This window comes from Benincasa hispida, chromosome 5 (assembly GCF_027475165.1).
Source record: "Benincasa hispida cultivar pf3 chromosome 5, pf3_genome.v1.1, whole genome shotgun sequence".
NCBI lineage: Eukaryota > Viridiplantae > Streptophyta > Magnoliopsida > Cucurbitales > Cucurbitaceae > Benincasa > Benincasa hispida.
This window is the reverse complement of record NC_143482.1, coordinates 65,733,593-65,754,116: the sequence shown is the minus strand read 5'-3', so window position 1 is coordinate 65,754,116 and position 20,524 is coordinate 65,733,593. Positions and strand designations below refer to the sequence as shown.

Below are 20,524 nucleotides of genomic sequence, written 5' to 3'. Positions count from 1 at the left end.
ACATAAATCTCGATAGGATTGGAAGATTGGTAAAGAATGGACTTCTAAGCAAGTTAAAATATGATTTATTACCTCCATGTGAACCCTGTCTCAAAGGAAAAATTAATAAAAAGACCTTTTAGTGGAAAAGGTTATAGAGCCAAAGAACCCTTAAAGCATATACATTCGGATCTTTGTGGTCCAATGAATGTAAAGGCTAGAGAAGGGTATGAATACTTCATCTCCTTCATACATGATTATTCAAGGTATGGTTACTTATACCTAATGCAACATAAGTCTGAAGCCTTTGAAAAGTTCAAAAAGTATAAGGCTGAAGTTGAAAACTTATTTGGTAAAACAATTAAAACACTTTGATCTGATCAGGGTGGAGAGTATATGGATTTAGAATTCCAGGACTATATGATAGAACATAGAATTCAATCCCAACTCTCAGCACCTAGTATACCTCAGCAAAACAGTGTATCAGAAAGGAGAAATAAAACTTTATTAGATATGGTTCGTTTTATGATGAGCTACGCTCAATTGCCTAACTCGTTTTGGGGGTATGCAGTAGAGACTGCAGTTTACATCTTGAACAATGTTCCCTCAAAGAGTGTTTCTAAAACACCTTTCGAGTAATGGAGGGAGCATAAACCAAGTTTAAGTTCTGAGGTTGTCCTGCACATGTGTTAATGAAAAATCCTAAGAATTTGGAACCTCCTTCAAGATTATGCCAATTTGTTGGTTACCCTATGGAAATGAGATGTGGTCTATTCTATGACCCTCAAGAAAATAAGGTGTTTGTATCGACAAACGCTACATTTTTTGAGGAAGACCACATGAGAGATCATAAACCACGAAGAAAAATAGTATTAAGTGAAGCTACTGAAGAATCAACAAGGGTTGTTGATGCAGCTGAATCTTCATCAAGAATTAATGAAGAAGCCAGCACTTCAAGTCAGTCTCATTCTTCTTCATCGTTGAGAATGTCTCGACGCAATAGAAGGGATGTGATACAACCTGACCGTTACTTGGGTTTAACTGAAACTCAAGTTGACATACCAGATGAAGGTGTTGAATATCCATGGCCCTATAAACAAGCAATGAATGACATAGACAAGGACCAAGGGTCAAAGCCATGGACCTGAAAATGGAGTCTATGTACTCCAATTCAGTATGGAAACTTGTAGATCCACTTGAAAGGGTAAAACTCATAGAGTGCAAATGGATCTATAAAAGAAAGAGAGATATAGTTGGAAAGGTATAAACCTTCAAAGCTAGACTTGTAGCAAAGAGTTATACTCAGAGGGAAGAAGTTGACTATGAGGAAAATTTTGCCCCTATTACTATGCTTAAGTCTATGAGAATTCTATAGTCTATAACCACATATTATGACTATGAGATATGGTAAATGGATGTCAAGATTGCTTTTTCGAGGGGTTCATAGCCCGAGGTGAGAACAGAAAGTTTGCAAGTTGAATCAGTCCATTTATGGGTTGAAACAGACATCCAGATCTTGGAACATTAGATTTTATACAACAATCAAATCTTTTGGTTTTAATCAAAACGTTGATGAATCTTATATCTACAAGAAAATCATCAACTATAAAGTAGCCTTTCTAGTACTTTATGTGGATGATATCCTACTCATTGAAAATGATGTAGGGTACCTCATTGACATTAAGAAATGGCTGGCAGCCCAATTCCAAATGAAATATTCAGGAGAGGCGCAATATGTACTTGGAATCCAAATCATTAGGGATCACAAGAACAGAACGCTAGCTCTGTCTCAAGCAATTTATATCGAAAAAATGTTGACTCGATATTCAATGCAGAACTCTAAGAAGGATTTATTACCTTTCAGGCACGGGGTTCACTTGTCTAAGGAACAATGTCCTAAGACGCCTTAAGAAGTTGAGAATATGAGACATATTCCCTATGCCTCAGTTGTGGGTAGCTTAATGTATGTTATGCTTGGCACTAGGCCAGACATTTATTATGCAGTGGGAATAGTCAGTAGGTACCAATCCAGTCCAAGGTTAAACCACTAGACTGCGTTTAGGATTTGATCCTTACAGGATACACCGACTCTAATTTCCAAATTGACAAGGATTCTGGGAAATCCACATCAGGATCAGTGTTTACCTTGAAATGGGAGAACTATAGTGTGGCGTAGCATCAAGCAAGAATGTATTGCAGATTCCACTATGGAAGTTGAGTATATGTCTGCTTGTGAAGCAAAAAAGGAAGCAGTTTGGCTGAAGAAGTTCTTAAGCGATTTGGAAGTGGTTCCAAATATGGACTTGTCTGTCGCCTTATACTATGACAACAATTGAGCAGTAGCCATTGTTGATCAATTTACGAAGGCTCTCTCTCGATTAAAGTGTCTGAAAGTCATCTAGAGAGTCTAGGTCTAGGAGACATGTACATTGTATAATCTAGGGCAAGTGGGAGATGTGTAATAAGTATATGTATATCCTATTTTATTGTATTTATGTACAATAATCCCGCTTTTTGGATTCTGATATTGTGTACAACCCACTGACTAGAGTTTTAGTTCAAATGGGAGTTTGTTGGATTTTATGCCCTAAAACTCGTAGATAGTAAATGTTATTTATTGACTATCATAAATAAAGAGTTCCAAATGTTAATTCAATAAATGTTATTGTTTGTGTTGTTTGTCTATTTTTGTCTTAATAATCCTAAATCCAATAAACTAACATCCAAGGTTGTCTTATGAGTCTTGAACCGCATGTGGAGACATACAGGGATGTTCAACATACAGCCTGAAGGGTCTATAGTATAGGGATAAGATTGGGTACCTTATCTTGGTAATGAAGGAAATTGAACTCGAGATTTCCATGAGCAGCGGAAATAAGATCATTCCAAATTACAATCATGAATGAACATTACAAATTAAAATCGTACAGAAACATACAGTTATGCAATGTATATAGAAATTACAGCATGAACAACAAATGAACAAGGAGAAAGCTCTATGAACATTTGTCGACTCGTCACCACGCTCCTTTCTCATGAACGCTCGAACACAGCAACCTCGAACGCTCGAACAACACGACCACAACACCGCACGAATACTTCACGCTCATCCTCAGCGATCGCCTTGGTCATAAACTCCTCAGCAACACGAACAGCCTCCACAAAACCTCGATGGTGTCAAGTTGAGTATGACACCACCAAGAAGGTTAACTTGGTATTCTCGGTGTGAGAATCCAAAGGGTGGAACTTCTTAAGTACCATTGAATCCTCTAATGAACATAAGTCATAGTCTTATTATGACTGAGTCCTGTCTTCCAAATAGAAGTTGTGGCCACTATGTTCAAGCCCCGAAATCAGCCCTTAAGAGAGTAATCTCTCTACTTACCCCTACTTTAGGGAAGGAGTGAAGTCCATCTTGTGTAAGTGAGTTCCCAGCTCCCTAATCAGACAAGTCCCCAAAAAAGTAGGCATGTTGAGTTGGCAATCTGGCCACTCTCACCCATACTAATCAAAGGACTGCCCTCAAAGGCAGAAGCTCCTAAAACACTCAGGATTAAAGTCGTGTCACCTATGGTCTTTTAGGTGAAATGTAAGTCTCTAGTATCAACGGCGTTATAGACAGAGTCTAGTCATCTTGTAGTCCGATCTTATACAAACTCTTTGTATAGGACACCCCCACTCGCATGTTTCCACATGAATGGTCAGGATCTACCATCTATAGTAGTTTACAATACTTGTAAACCTCTACAAAGCGAGTCGTATCCGTAGTATCACCAGGATCAGGTATCCCACCTTAATTCTTATACTACAGAACTATTTAGGTTATCACTTAATGTATGATCTACTTGTATATCACATATACATGTTTAAGTTTATATAAGATAACCATGGACCTTTGTTTATTGGATATGAGTAAATAACGAGACTTCGGGAGAATTAGGACACCAATCCTAACAGTCTTCTAACTCATCATCGGATAAGGTTAAAACATGACTTTTACCCTGCTTCTTCAAGAAATCAGAACATTCCGATTGAAAATGACCATAACCTTTACACTTTCTGCATTTGAATGACCTTTCTTTTTTAAGGTTTAAGATACCTGACTTGTAGACTTCTTTCCTACTACTTTGAATTCTGACTTGCTTGAATGGAAGAAACCCATCAGACTTATTATTTTTTGAATCAAAATTGCCAAGCTTCTTTCTAAATCGTTTGAGAACACGATTGAATTATTTTGAAATCAGTGAAATAGATTCAATAAGGGAATCCTCAGACTCTTTATCAGCATCAACCTGCTCATCATCAATTGAAGACTGTAAAGCAATTCATTTATTCTTCTTCTCAAGCTTTCCATCCAGAGATATCTCAAAGATTAGCGATGAGCTAAATAGTTTATCAACTTTCAGAGATGTTATGTCTTGAGTCTCCTTTATCGTAGTAACTTTCATATCAAATTTCTTAGGTAGAGACCTAAGCACCTTTCGGATAAGTTTTTCTTTCGAACTTTTCTCTTCAAGAGCGAAAGAGTCATTATTAGCAATATCCAATAAACAAACGTTGAATTCAACAATAGTTTCATCATCTTTCATTTTAAGATTCTCAAACTTTGAAGTCGACAATTGCAACCTTGACATTTTGACTTTTGAAGTCCCTTCGTGAGTAACGGAGAGGATATCCCATACCTCTTTTGTAGAAATGCATGTATTAATTAGTCTAAATATATTGTGATTTACACCATTAAATATGACATTTAAAGCACAAGAATTTTCCAAGGAGGCCTCATCTTCAGCTTTTGTCCACTGTAATTATGTTTTTAAGAACTCCTTCCCATCATCGATTTTGATGGTTGGATGAGATCATCCAGTAACCACAACCTTCCAAGTTTTTCTATCAATCGACTTCAAAAAGGCAACCATTCAAGCTTTCCAATATGAGTAGTTTGTCCCATCTAAGATAGGAGGACGAGTGGTAGAGCTATCTTCCTTGATTTCATTCATGATCGAAATACCTGAGATAAAGGTGATTCGCTCTAATACTAAATGAAAAAGCATACTAGGATGACTTGTCACTCGAAATATAGATGTTAAACGAAAAGCACTAACAAGCACTGTAATAACAAAATACCAACAACAAGAAAACAAGTAAAAGCACATAGAAATTGGTAACCGAGTTCGGCGATAAACCACCTACGTTTAGGGGGCAGTGTGCTCAAGAAAGATGATCTACTAATATTAAAGAGTTAACAATTACAACGTAATACTTATCTATAATACTCCGACTACTACAATGACTCACGTAGAGCTCAACTCACAAGTCACCTAGGCTCCCCCTACATGTGAGACTCATTCTCAAAAGAACTTAGACTCCTCTTATGTATGATAATATTGGTATTGAACACTTCAGCTTTCAATAGTGTGTGAAATTCCCCTCCACTTGTTTATCTTCCTTGCAACTCAGTGAACTCTCTTTATTGATGAATCTTAGGTCCTCCTTAAGATGGAGGAATCTTTCTCGAGTATTAAGTCTTAACTCCCCCTAAAACAGATAATCCCTTCTCTTCACCGATGCCTTAGGCTCCTCCTTAGACAAGTAGTATCTTCAAGTTCTTTAAATGACTTATCTAAAGGATACACACAACAGAATAAAGTGGACAAAGATCGACAAAACCCACAATGCAGAAAACGATTGTTAAGAACAAATTGGTTGCCAAAACAAATCACAATGATACACTATTTGATCACAAAAAATTACACTTCTTTTGATAATTAACAAAAATAGCAACCCTCAAAGAAGATTAGAATTCACCTTAAAAAGATCGTGATCAACTAAGGAAAGAATGTTCAAAAAATCTCTCTTTTAAAAAAAAAAAAAAGATAAGATACACCATAAAAAAGAAAATATCGACCAATATATTTCTACAAAGATTTCTAAAATTATGAAATAAAAATATTATGCATATAAATTCCAGATTAGGATAATAAAAAAATGCAATAATTAGACATGTCTGAGACAAATGTTTAAGACATAATTTGTGACAATTGCAAAAACTACCAAAAATTACTTAGAAAAAATATGGAGACAATCAGCAAATCTCAAACATATATAAAATGATTCTCTAATTTTATGACTTCCAAGAGAATTCAGATATAATAAAATTTTAATGCAACCTACTACGTTCCATTTACAGCAGAACCTTTAAGATAAACAATGAAGCCTACAAGGCACAGCAGTCCAAAGAAGACCCCTTAGATTACAACTCTTCAAACTTTTTTGGTTTTAATACATAAAGAATACAAACATTTCATCATCAAATCGAATGAACTAATCCAAGTTTGCAAGTGGCAAACATGAACCATGCCATATAAATGTTGACTTCTACTACCTACATTTTTTGGGGAATTTACAACTTCCAAGAGGGGTTTATTGATTAAGCATTACACAAGGAAGCTCTTTGTTTTGCAAGTAATTCCTTTAACTTCCTTATAAGCTGAGGGTTGGAGCACATGTAATCCTGGAAAGATTTCCTTATACTCTGTATCAACTCCTTGTTGTAATCACCTGGTGTGATATTAAGCAGCTTTGTGAAGAGATTCTTCCATAGTTCAATGTTCCAATACCTATTGAGGAAACAGAGAGATCAAGTCAGAGAGAGGAGATGAAGTGGGTGGTTGCTCTCTATAAAAAGCAAAATTGCTGATCTGAAACTCTACACAGAATCTACAAGAGTTAAAATTTATGCACAACATATTTATGGGAAATAAAAAATAGAAAACAGATAATAAACGTCCCGTTTGGTAACCATTTTGTTTTGTGTTTTTTAATTAAGCCTATTTTCTCACATTTTCATATAATAATTTGCATTTTCTCAAGTACAAAACTTGAATTATTAGTCAAATTCCAAAAACAAAAAACAAGTTTTCAAATTTTTGTTTAGTTTTAAAAAACATGGGTAAAAAGTAGATAACAAAGCAAGAAACTTAGAGGTGATAGGCATGTTTGTAGGCTCAATTTTCAAAAACTTATAAATAAAAACCAAATGGTTACCAAAAGAGGTCGAAGGTTTTTGTTTTCTTGTTTTCTAAAATTAAGCAACACTCCTCCCACCACTAAATTTCTTGATTTGTTATCTTTACTGTTTAATCAATGTTTTCAAAACCAAACCAAATTTTGAAAATTAAAAAAAAAGTAGTTTTTAAAAACTTGGTTTTGTTCTTGGAATTTGGCTAAAAATCCAACTCGTGTTTAAGAAAGTTGCAAATCATTTAAGAAACGAAGAGGAAATAGCTTATTTTTCAAAAACAAAAAATAAAATGATTATCAAATGAAGCCCAGAAGTACAGGAATAGCAACTAATACCGCTTAAAAGATGTTTTGGGTAAATAAACAAAGTCACCATCAGATGAAGGCTTTTTCTCAACTTCCATGTAGGAACCGTGAAGCATTGTGTGGACTACTACACAAAAGCCATATATGTCTACCTGTACAAACGACAGAATGCTATTGGTAGAGAGCTTCTGTTTTCTTCTTTACAAAGGTTTTCTCTAGAGTTGTTATAAATAACCACATCGCAGAAAGAAACTGACCTGAAATTTCCAGGGTTTATTCTCTAGCATTTCTGGACAACGAAAGCCAGAAGTTCGGCAATCTCCTTTAAATTCTACATTTTCAGGAAAGAGGTGTAAATCTATACCTCTTCCCCAATCAACAAGGCAAAGCCCCTACACAATATAAAAGCTACAAATAATCTTGTTTGCTCACAGTTAATGTAGGGTCTGTTCAGAATGGCTTTTAAAGTGCTTAATAACACCTTTTTTGCACTATGAACATTTTTTTTCAGCACTTGAAAGGGTCATTCCAAATAGACATGTAATGACTTGGGAACAAAACCGGGGATAATATTAAATACCTGATCTTGCCAAGGACCACTACGTTCCTGAAATTCATCTTCTGTTAGGTTGTCTCTGCATAACGGTTAAATAAAATCAATTAGTATAGAACTATTGAATTGGAGTACAATCTCCAGTCGGGAGCTAATCATTATTGGTAGGCTGAAGTTGTAAATAACAATAAGAGGTCTATCTTTTCATTTCTTACGGTTCTTTTATCTTTTTTTTTTCACGAGTATTGTAATTGGAAACAATATAATGAAATCAACTCTCGGAAAGATGGACGTCATCAATCAAGATCTATAACGAAAATATATTTACCCCGCATAACGAATAAGCAGATTGTCAGGTTTAAAATCCCCATGGATAATGCCAATGCTGTGTAAAGTTTCCAGCATGTAGAGCATCTCTATGGTGTAATAAATACATAAAACTTCTTCCATTGTCTTTCCAAGGACTACATACGAATTTATGGCATCCTGCACGAGGTTTTAACTTTGCAGTTACTTACAATGAATATTTTAAATGACCATACAGTATAGAAGAGTTCAGAATCTTTTTTTTAACCGAAAACCAGCCTTTTCATTAAAATAATGAAATGAGATAATGCTCAAAATACATGATAAGAAACAAAAACAAATGATCCAACAATATAAAAATCAAGGACAATGCAAACACTTAGCCAGAGATTGCAAGCTAACTTGTCAAAGAGGAGGAAATAAAAGCATTCCAATGTCTTGAATTAAATAATCTGTAGAAGGGTTCAGAATCTGAAAACTAACCTGTAATGTTCCATGAGCCAAGAAATCACATATAAGTATGCTGTAGTCAGAATAGAGATACATGGCATGAGCACAACCAAAACTTGACCTCTGACATTATGAGAGATCGAGGATGAGTACAAATCGAGTTGCTAACATTCAGAAGAAATAAATGCTTAACAAAAATAGGGGCTCCTACATACTTCCTTCCCATTGACACGGAGATCAAGTTGCCGATACATATAGAACTCCCAAGGAAATGGAGGTGTTTGTATCTGACAAGTATTTGAAGGGAATCACGATATCCAACTAGTTCACATTCAGGTATGACATATAAGGAATGCTGGAAGTAAAGGACATATGCAGATTGCACTCAATCAATAAGAGTTTTTACCTTCAGTGCCACTACATCATCTGGGTTGCTGTCAAGATATGATCTATATACTTGAGCAAAACCCCCTGTACCTGCACAGCCTTTAATCTCGTACTTCTTTCCACCTGTAAATGTTGGCAAGGGTATTATTATAATGAAAAACAAACCCGTGACATAAGAGAAGTTTTTCGTCCATTTCTTACACAATATTTCAAGAATTCTCGTTCTTTTGAAGGATGACTGAAGGTAGTTCTATACATTTAGGTGGCAATTCTAACTATAATGTAACATAGAATTACCAATCTCTATAATCTTATTTCTTGATGAATTGCGCAATGACTTTAGAGTCATCTTTTTAGAGTAAGCTTTAGTACTTGAATGGTAACCCTGAAGCACACATTGAGTTCATAGTAAAGTTAGTTGGCGAGTAATTTATTTGAACAGTATAACCAGCTTGCTTTCATCAATTGGCAAAAGAAAACTGCACTTTCTTACATCATACTTCATAATCTTTGGACTAATCTTGCTTAATAAATCGTTCATAGTGGAGGAAGACCAAGGGTTGATGTAACTTTCTGCAAATTTAGTGGATTCACTGACATCATTCTACAGAAATGAAAACCAACCCTGTCAAACTTCTTAAACTATACAATTGAAGGAACACCAACTTCAATGGTTTTATGCTTTAAGATCACGTACCACTTGCATTGAATGAGTATTGACCAACTCAGATATCCTATCAATAAACAATGTTTTTGCCTTTTTCAACCACTCAAGCGGCTCAGCGTTCCTATTATCACTTTAAAATGTAAGGAACAAAACAACACAGAACACTACCAAACAAAAAATCATAATCAACAAAAAATTTCACACAGGCATACTACATGTATTTAACAGCATGTCAATGAGAGAGAGATAGGAATACCTCATCAACCCAAGCTCATAAACTATGTTAGCGTCGTTTAACCTCCCCTTGGATTCAAGAAACACTGCCAACCAAATATAAAGTAAAGAATGGCCAATGCATATCTCCTGCTCCAACAATTCCTTGAAACCAGTTTCAAAATCCTCCCTCATACCAATCTACTTACACGAACAACATAATGTTAATTATTGTTCGAAATCAATAAATGGATTAAAAATTTGTCGGAAATGCCTAAGTTCTAAAAGAGATCCAAGCATTTACATATAAAACAAAATTATTCAAATACAATAACCAAAGGAAGCATCGATTTTATTATGAACCAAAATAAACCCGCAAATACACTAAAGCGAGCATGATAAGAAAAGCAGAGAGTAGGGTAGTGAATAGGCAGGCATAAGAAACTGTTGAAATAGAAGCAACACTAATTATGCTGGAAGCTTCTATTGAAGTATGTATAATGAATTTTTCTAGAATTATGTTGAAATATGTAAATATATATCTCAAAGAAAAGATCTAGAAGTATTCTAAGGTTTCTTTAGGCTCCAAGAAATTCTAGAATTCCTTTAGATAAGGATAACCTCATAGAATTATCTAGAATTAGTTAAGATCTAAGAAAGGTCTAGAAAAATCCTATTCCTTGAGGTCCAAGGATCTCATGCCTGTAAATAGGAGGTATGACCCCATATGTGACCCATGCAAAGCTAGAGAGCTAGTGTAGAAAAGTGAGTGAGTGTCTTGAGAGTGAAAATGTAATCTCTCAAAAGTGTCTATCTTTGTTCTTTCTTAAATAATAGTTTATTTCCTCCATGATTGTCTCTCTTCCTTTTGTGCAAATTTCTTCAACAAGTGGTATTAGAGCCAAGCTAGCATAGCTTGCTGTGGTGGAGCTTCTGAAGATCGAGTATAGTCTGGGACTGTGAAGCTTGTTGTTTGGGACACAGCTACTCATGGAGTGCATCCATCACTATCACTACAAGATGATGAGAGACCTTCAAGTTGTTGGAGGAATCAAGAAGCTCAACACTCAGAACTACAAAACATGGTCCACATGCATGAAGTCGTATCTCCAAGGCCAAGACTTGTGGGATGTTGTGGGAGGCACTAAAGTCAGTCCACCTGAGGATGTTGCTGCTTTGAAGAAATGGAATATCAAGGCAGGTAAGGTTATGTTTGCAATCTAAACTACAATTGATGAAGAAATATTGGAGCACATCAATACAGCAAAGACACCAAAAGTAGCATGGGATATGTTTGCCTCACCTTTCTCGAAGAAAAATGATGCGAGGTTGCAGTTTCTAGAGAACAAGCTCCTGTCAGTTGCTCAAAGGGAGATGACTATCAACCAATAATTCACCAAGGTAAAAACTCTATACCTTGAAATCTCTGAATGAGATCCTAATTCTACTATTTCAGAATCAAGGATGAGAAGAATTATTGTTCATGGACTTAAACTTGAATATAGAAGCTTTAATGCTATTATTCAAGGATGGGTAGTCCAACCTTCTCTAATTGACCTAGAAAATATGTTTGCCATTCAAGAAGCATTGGCTAAGCAAATGTCAAAGGTCACAATAAAGAGCAATAACGAAGAAGCGCTCTTTGTGACCAAAGAAAAGGTCAATCAAAATTCAAAAGAAAGTAGGATCAAAAAGAGATGAAGAACTCCAAAACGCTCTCAAGTAGGGAGAACTAGTAAAACTAATCAAAATCTCAAGCATAGAAAAAATGGTGAAGGTTATAACTGTGGAAAGATAGGCCACTGTGCCAGAAATTGTCGTCAAAAGAAAAATGCAACAGAAAGCAACGAAGACACCTCCTAGGCTAAGAGCATCAGTGAAGAAGAGCGGGATGCAGAGGCATGCTTTGCAACAACAGATCCCAAACCCCAATCCACATCCAATGTGATGGAGAACGAAGTGTTGGCTCTCCACGCAGAAGAGGTAAATTATGAAAATGATTTGATTGCCGATTCAAGTTGCTCTAACCACATGAAAGAGATAAGAGGAAGCTGCAAAATACATCTGAGTACAAAGGAAGTCAAGTTGTTGTAACTGCAAACAACTTGAAGTTGCCAATAGCCAACGTTGCAAAACTATGATAATGCCTTGCTCCAGTTCCAATTTTATGTGCCTAGAAAGAAAAAAAATTGGTGTCAGTATCTCAATTGACATCAGTAGGAAACTTCGATCTAATTCCAATCAAGTGGAACTGGAGAACGTATTTTATGTGCCTGGAATGAAGAAGAATTTGGTGTCCGTATCTCAATTGACATCAGCAGAAAACTTCGTTGTGTTGGACCTCATGGTGTCAAGGTGTACCAAGATCTCAATGTCAATGGTACACTATTGATGGAGGGACAAGGAATGGACTCCATCTATATCATGTTAGCAGAGGGCACCTACGTGGATAAGCAAAAACACCCAAGGACAGAGTGTATTGATTATGTTGGTGAATAATGCTATACATCAAGAAATGTTACAGTTGATGAAAATTGTCATGGCAAGCACCCGAATCATAAAATACACCTAATGATAAGAAGAGTTTCAAAGAATGATCAAAAGAAGAGATAAGCCAAGTGCAACAGGCTCTAATGGAAGGAGAGGAAAAAAATGATGAAGATGAAAAAAAGCAACTAAAGATGCTAAGTCCTTGGCATGGTGGTGCACATGATCGAGAACTACACTTACGGAGATCAACCAAACAAAAAAATACTAAATTTCAAGTATACAAGTGCAATATTAACAATATTTGAAGATCCGACGACATACGAAGAAGTGTCATAGAATATTCAATGGAGAAAGACCATGGAAGAAGAAGTGAACGCATTGAGAAGACATAGACGTTGGGACATAGTGCCAGAAGGCTAAAAGCATCTAAGCATACAGAGTTTCAACAATAATTCAAGATGATGGAATGAGCCAGAATAGTTAGTGTTGAGGGGAGTGTTGAAATAGAAGCAAGTTAGATGCTTCTATTGAAGTATGTATAATAGACTTTTCTAGAATTATGTTGAAATATATAAATATATATCTCAAAGAAAAGATCTAGAAATATCCTAGGATTTCTTTAGGCTCCAATGAATTCTCTTTAGATAAGGATAATTTCATAGAATTATCTAGAATTAGTTATATCTAAGAAAGCTCTGGAAAAATCCTATTCCTTAAGGTCCAAGGATCTCATGCCTATAAATAGGAGATGTGACCCTATTGAAATAGAAGAAAGGAAGACGACACAAGGAGTTTACGTGGAAAACCCTAATTCAAGGAAGAAAAACCACGGTAGAAAAAGGACTTATTATTTAATGTCATACCTACAATAGACCCAACCTCAGATATAAATAGAATGAGGTGAAACCCTAATTTAGCAAATATAGCATAAATTACAAAAATGCCCTTAGGGCTAATTCAACGTATTTCAACATTCACTCTCAAGTTGGGGCATAGATATCGGCAAGACCCAACTTGCTAATACAAGCTTCAAACATCTGTCTCAATAACCCTTTCATAAAAACATCTGCAATCTATTGGACTAAAGGTACATAGGGAATACAAATAGCTCCGCGATCTAACTTTTCTTTAATAAAGTGCCTGTCAATTTCCACATGTTTGGTTCTATCATGTTGCACGGGATTATTCACAATACTGATGGCAGCCTTATTATCATAATACAGCTTCATGGGCCCCGGACTACTCTCGTGAAGATCAGATAAAACTTTCTACAACCAGATTTCTTCACACACTCCCAGATTCATAGCTCTATACTCTACCTCAGCACTACTTCTGGCCACTACACTCTGTTTTTTACTCCGCCAAGTTACCAAATTTCTCCTACAAAGGTACAGTACCTTGAGGTTAACCTTCTATCAGTCACAGATCCGGCCCAATCTGAGTCAGTAAATGCCTCAATGCTCTGTGTGTCATGTTTCCTGAACACCAAGCCCTTCCCAGGGGTGGACTTTAGATATCTCAAAATTCGAGTCACAGCTTCCATGTGCTCCTCATATGGACTCTGCATAAACTGACTTACTACACTCACGGCATAGGAGATGTTGGGCCTAGTATGAGACAAGTAAATCAGTTTTCCTACTAAGCGTTGATACCTCTCCTTATTCACAGGAACTCCTTCCGAAATACTTTTCAGTTTGCTATTGACCTCAATAGGAGTGTCAATAGGTTTGCATCCAGTCATTCCTGTTTCCTTTAACAAGTCCAGAGTGTACTTCCGCTGAGATACAGATATTCCTGCTTTTGATCTTGCCACTTCCATCCCTAGAAAATACCTTAAACTACCAAGATCCTTGATTTCAAATTCACCTGCCATCCTTTGTTTTAGCTTAGCAATTTCTGCCGTGTCATCCCCTGATAGGATGATGTCATCAACATACACTACCAACACAGCAATCTTTCCTAAGGGTGATTTTTTGGTAAACAAGGTATGATCAGAATGCCCCTGAACAAACTCTTGGAACTTAACAAACACGGTGAACCTATCAAACCATGCCCTAGAGGACTGCTTCAACCCATATAAAGACTTCCTGAGTTTGCAAACATGATTCCCAAACTTAGCTTCGAAACCTGAAGGTGGACTCATATAAACTTCCTCTTCCAACTCACCATTTAAGAATGCGTTCTTTACATCTAGTTGATGTAGGGACCTATCTTTATTTACGGCGACAGACAAAAGAACACGAATCGTGTTTAACTTAGCTACTAAGGAAAAAGTTTCTGAATAATCAATCCCATACGTCTGAGTGAACCCTTTAGCAACTAACCTGGCTTTATACTTCTCGAGTGTTCCGTCAGACTTATACTTCACTGTGAACACCCATTTGTAACCAACTGTTTTGTGACCTTTAGGGAGAGCTACTAACTCCCAAGTCTTATTTGCCTCAAGAGCTCTCATTTCCTCCATTACTGCTGCTTTCCACTCAGGAACTTCCATGGCCGCATGTACACTGGTAGGTATTGCTAGAGCATCCAGCTGAGTAGTAAAAGCCTTAAAACCAGGAGATAAGTTACTATAGGTCAGAAAACTATGCAAAGGGTATTTTGTACATGACTTGGTTCCCTTTCTCAGAGCAATTGGCATATCCAGAGTGGTATCATAGTTGTCAGTTTTCGTTTGTCCCTCTTCAGTATCAGACTTTTGAGACAATTCTGCATATTCTTGAGGATCATTCAGCACCTCATTTCCTCCTGAAGTTTCAACCTTCTCTGAGCTCATTTCATCATTTTCTATGTTCCCAAACTTTTCTTCAAGACTCTCCTCTGAAACAACGGGATCTTGAACCTGAGCTGGTTCCGACGCTTGGACACTTTCCGATGGAACACCAAAGGTTTCCTGAATTTCCTTTCTGAGATTCTTCCTATAGTATGTTATCTAGGGCACTTGTCTAGTAGGAAGAACCGACATGGGAACAACAGGAGTAGAGTTAGGTTCAAGACTAGGTAGACTGGGAACAACAGGAGCAGAGTTAGGTTCAAGACTAGGTAGACTAGGTCCAGGAACATTGGGGCTAGGCTCAAGTTCAGGAATATTAGGACTAGGCTCAAGATTGAGGCTAATGGATACGGAGTACGTGGAACTGTTAGTCTCTTCATTCGTGGTCTCCCCCTGAAGATGACTAACGGGAAAGAACGGTTTATCTTCAAGGAACGTGACATCCATAGTGACAAAATATTTTCTGGAAGATGGATGAAAGCATTTATAGCCTCGCTGATGAAGGGGATACCCGAAAAACACACATTTTTTAGCTCGTGGAGCAAACTTAGTCCAGTGTGGACCATGAGTATGAACAAAGGTTGTACACCCAAACACACGAAGAGGAACCTTAGGAATAAGACGGGTAGACTGATAGGACTCTTTGAAGCACTCAAGAGGGGTTTAAAACTTTAGAACTCGTGAAGGCATTCTATTAATTAGATGAGCTACGGTAAGAACCGCATCTCCCCACAGGTACGAAGGGAGAGACGCTGGAATTATCAAGGAACGAGCAACTTCAATGAGATGGTGATTTTTCTGTTCAGCCACCCCATTTTGTTGTGGAGTATATGCACACGAGTTTTGATGGATGATCCCTTTTGACACTAGGAATTCCTGGAAGGTGTGGTTGACAAACTCACGACCATTATCACTCCGAAGAATGGCAATCTTTGTGTTGAACTGTGTTAATACAGTGGTATAGAACTGTTTGAAGGTAGATAAAACCTCGAACTTATCAGCAAGGAGATATACCCATGTAAGTCGGGTATGGTCATCGATGAAAGTTACAAACCACCATTTACCAGACAGGGTAGAGATGCTTGAGGGACCCCAAACATCACTGTGGACCAGGTGAAAAGGCTGGGTAGGTTTATAGGGCTGATAAACAAATGACACGCGAGGTTGTTTAGCACGTATACAGACATCACACGATAATGAAGAAACATTCACATTATGGAATAAATGAGGAAATAAATATCGCATATATTGAAAACTAGGATGTCCAAGACGAAAATGCCACAATAAATAATTTGTTTCAAACATAGTAAACGAAGATAAAAGACTAGTCCTAAAAAAGCTTCTGGAGGAAGCATCTGCAAAAAGGAAATATAGGCCTCTGTCATATCGGGCAGTGTCAATCATCTTCCCCGAGCTCAAGTCCTGAAACAAAGCAGTATCTGGTGAGAAGACAACTCTACAGTTCAAATCTTTTGTTATTTTGCTTATTGATAATAAGTTGTAAGAAATTTTGGGCACATGTAAGACATTTTGCAGAGTTAGTCCCTGAAATGGTGACAGTCTGCCTTTTCCAGCAATAGGAACGAAGGACCCATCCGCAATTCGAATCCTCTCATTTCCAGCACTTGGATAGTATGAGAGAAACCAGTCGGATGAACCAGTCAAGTGATCGGTCGCTCCTGAATCTAGAATCCATAACTCATTCCCTTCAACAAAGAAACTAAAAGATTGAGGGTTACTTGATTGAGCAACTGTTCCGATCCCTACGGTACCTGAATCACCAGGATTGGTCACTGGACGCTGTGTCTGAGGTTGTGCAGCCCCCTCAACTAATTCACCCACTAGAGCACGCCCAGATTTCGACTTGTCATTCGGAGGGCGACGTTTACCATTTGGAGGGCGACCATGCAATTTCCAGCACTAATCCTTCATGTGCCACTGTTTTTTGCAATGCTCACATACTGGGGATGTTTTACTATTCTACTTGTCACCATCAGCTCCAGTGGACTTTACCCCGAAGGCAGCTGACTCTACAGTGGTAACACCCGGCCCGTTCATTGCACTCGATCTATCTTCTTCCAATCTAACCTCTGAACAAACCTCCATGAGAGACGGAATTGGTTTCTGCCCTAGTATTCGACTACGAATTGTATCAAATTTGGGGTGCAGCCCGGCAAGAAAATCATACACACGCTCAACCTCTTCTATCTTGGAGTATTGAATTCCATCTTGTGGGCAGTTCCAGATGATCTCCCGACATAGATCCATTTCTTGCCATAACAATGACATCTTGCTGAAGTATGGCATTACATCCATGCTCTCTTGTTTGCATTCGTGAACCTGTTTACGTAGAGTATACAGGCGGGATGCGTTCTGACGCCTCGAATATAACCGTCGGACTGCATCCCAAATATCTCGGGCAGTGGCTGAATAGAGTAAAGGTTTCCCGATTTTTGGTTCCATGCTACTGATTAACATTGAGCGGAGCAAAGAATCCTCTACCTTCCAGACACGCTCTTGAGGATCCCCAGGATTCGGTAGTGGTATCTCTCCAGTCAAATATCCAAAAACTTATGGCGTCCTTCAAGAACCATTTTAATTGTTTGGGACCAAGAGAAGTAATTTTGCCCATTCAACTTCTCTCCCGTGATCACTCCTGTAGAATTTCCAATTGTTCCAGATAAAAAATTAGAAGTGGGAAGAGTAGGAAACATTGATACCGGATTTTCTAAATACATCGGGGAAGAATCATGGCCATTCAATCTGGCTCCAAGGGCGGCCATCTGTTGCTGAAGACTAACCAATTGAAGTTGGAGTTCCCCATGAGATTCAGATCTGGAATTTTTCTGTCTAAAAACCATGGGATTTTCTTCAATGGAATCACCCATTCGAAACTGGGGCTGAACTGGATACACATGAGGAAGAAGCTGTCCACCATGGTACTGTGAAGAAGCTACTACCGAAAGTCCACCGGCAGCAAAGTTCGGCAACCCGTGACCGGCGCTACTCCCAGACGACTGTGATGGTAGGTAACGGATAGAAGGCTCGGCGATCGACTGCGAGGTTGAAGAAATCGCACCGATCTGACCCAACCCGGCAACTGGAGCAAACCCACGACCGTCTGGTGCAGATCCGGTTCTGTGCGACGCCAAGGTACCGATCGGCTGTAAATCGATCGCGTGCGCCGGCTAGGGAACGTGCAAAGCTGAGACGGTTGCGTGCGAAGTCGAGGGTCTGATCGGTTGTGACCCGCTCGCGTGCGCCAGCTGGAGAGCGTGACCTTCCTCGATGGTGTTCGGCTGGAACGGCTGAGTCTGGAAGCTAATCGGCACGCCGACTGGAGCAAGCCCACCACCTGCTGTTCGGTTAAGCCACCTGGGATGATGGTTCGGAGATAGCGGTCAACTGCTGCTTGAATCACAGCCTCATTAGTCAGCATACCTTCACCTATCAAGTTTGATGACTGAGTTTCTTCTATCAGGGCTAGGGTTTCATCACCTTGCTCTAATACCATATTGAAATAGAAGAAAAGAAGACGACACAAGGAGTTTACGTGGAAAACCCTAATTCAGGGAAGAAAAACCACGGTAGAAAAAGGACTTATTATTTAATGTCATACCTACAATAGACCCAACCTCAGATATAAATAGAAGGAGGTGAAACCCTAATTTAGCAAATATAGCATAAATTACAAAAATGCCCTTAGGGCTAATTCATAGTATTTCAACATACCTCATATGTGAGCCAAGCAAAGCTAGAGAGCTAGTATAGAAAAGTGAGTGAGTGTCTTGAGAGTGAAAGTGTATTTCTTTCAAAATGTCCATCTTTGTTCTTTCTTAAATAAAAGTTTATTTCCTCCAAGATTGCCTCTCTTCCTTTTGTGCAAATTTTTTCAACAGAAACCTTCTAAAGATAATTCATCAAAAGCATAACACAGTTACATACAAGTAATCTAATCAACCGCATGTATGAAACAAAGATGATAAGTTAAACCCACAAATGTAACAGTGAAAAAATTAATTACGCACAGAGAGAAACCAAATCTTTAGAAATCGGACATCGTTTTTGTACTTGACATCGCCGCTGAAATTTTCAATGCAATCAGAGAGAAGCTTGGCGAGTTCTGGCCCAGAAACATTGCCTGAAGTTGAATTTTCAAGAGCATCCTTGATGGACCTGCAATTAGAACCAAATAGCAGATAGCATCAACAATTTTCGTGAGATTGAATGTAAGAACAGCTGTTAATTACAGAAATCGAGGAATACCAGAGCCAAGGCAACAAAGGGTCCTGAGCGGATGCTGTGGTGGTGGAGATTTGAGAATCGGGGTAGAAAATCGCCATTGCTAGTAGCTTTCTGCTCGTTTAAGGAAGAGAAATGGAAGATGCCGACTCGGACTGTACATAGGCTCCAAGAAGAGCGCCTTTGTTGCAATTCAAATTTATTACCAAGGAAACTAAAAAGGGAAAAAGAATGAATTATTAATAAATGTAGAATAAAATGCGCTTAGTTGTAAAATTATAATTTTCCTTTAATTTCTTTTTCCCATCAAAATAGTAAATTAAATTGGAAAATTGCCAAAAATGGGACACATTTTAAGGTGTTAAGGATTTTTTTGGTTTTGGGACAAATGAGACGTGAAATATCCATATTACCTTAAATGAGAAAACCCAAGTTTTTATTTTCTTTCCCCCCAAATTTTGTGACTTCCTCTCCTTGTCTATTGTTCTCGCATTTTTCTCCAACTTCTCTCTAACTTCTCTTCCCTTGAGCTCTCTTGTCATGTCTTAAATTTCAATCTATGTGGTAAGTTTTTATAGTTTTTTTATTATTATTATAGATTTTTTTCGTCTACTCTTATTCTTGTGTTGAGTTAGATTAAATTTTCTCCAACACTCAACTCTAAATTATTTTTATATGTGTTTTAGGTGATTTAGGACAGGTTTAGATATATTTTAGATAGTTTTTAGGTATTGTATTTTATCTCGCAACATCTCATAATATCTCACAACAACTTTTCAACTTCCAAACTTGAAACACCCAACTCCAAATCATTTTTATATGTGTTTTAGGTGATTTAAGGCATGTTTAGACATGTTTTAGATAGTTTTTTAGGTAATGTTTTTTATCTCGCTATATCTGCAACAACTTTCCAACTTCCAAATGTGAAATACCCAACTTTAAATCATTTTTATATGTGTTTAGGTGATTTATGGTGGGTTTAGTCATGTCTTAGATAGTTTATTAGGTATTATCTTTTATCTCACAACATCTCGTTAAATCTCACAACAATTTTCCAACTTTCAAACTTAAAGCACCTAATTCCAAATCATTTTAACGTGTGTTTTAAATGATTTAAGGTTGATTTAGACATATTTTA

The 20,524-nt window shown here is 37.6% G+C and overlaps 1 protein-coding gene across 4 annotated transcripts; it reads right to left on the bottom strand.

Annotated features, from left to right (window-relative positions):
• Positions 1-6,078: 6,078 nt before the first annotated feature.
• Positions 6,079-19,797, bottom strand: LOC120078639 (protein kinase and Mad3-BUB1-I domain-containing protein). 4 transcript variants are annotated; one of them, XM_039032927.2, is made up of 14 exons: positions 19,411-19,797; positions 19,173-19,320; positions 9,925-10,082; positions 9,699-9,789; positions 9,495-9,605; positions 9,299-9,386; positions 9,021-9,124; positions 8,830-8,901; positions 8,648-8,737; positions 8,187-8,344; positions 7,886-7,940; positions 7,563-7,697; positions 7,336-7,457; positions 6,079-6,596 (listed from the first exon to the last, which is right to left on the bottom strand). In XM_039032927.2, exons 1-14 carry the CDS (start codon positions 19,485-19,487, stop codon positions 6,407-6,409), a joined length of 1,599 nt encoding a protein of 532 aa, XP_038888855.1. In that variant the 5' UTR covers positions 19,488-19,797; the 3' UTR covers positions 6,079-6,406. The 4 variants fall into 4 exon arrangements, with proteins under 4 accessions (XP_038888855.1, XP_090169570.1, XP_090169571.1 ...); XM_090313444.1 differs by having other exon boundaries at positions 19,203-19,320; positions 19,411-19,600; XM_090313445.1 differs by lacking the exon at positions 8,830-8,901 and having other exon boundaries at positions 19,411-19,599.
• Positions 19,798-20,524: the final 727 nt, after the last annotated feature.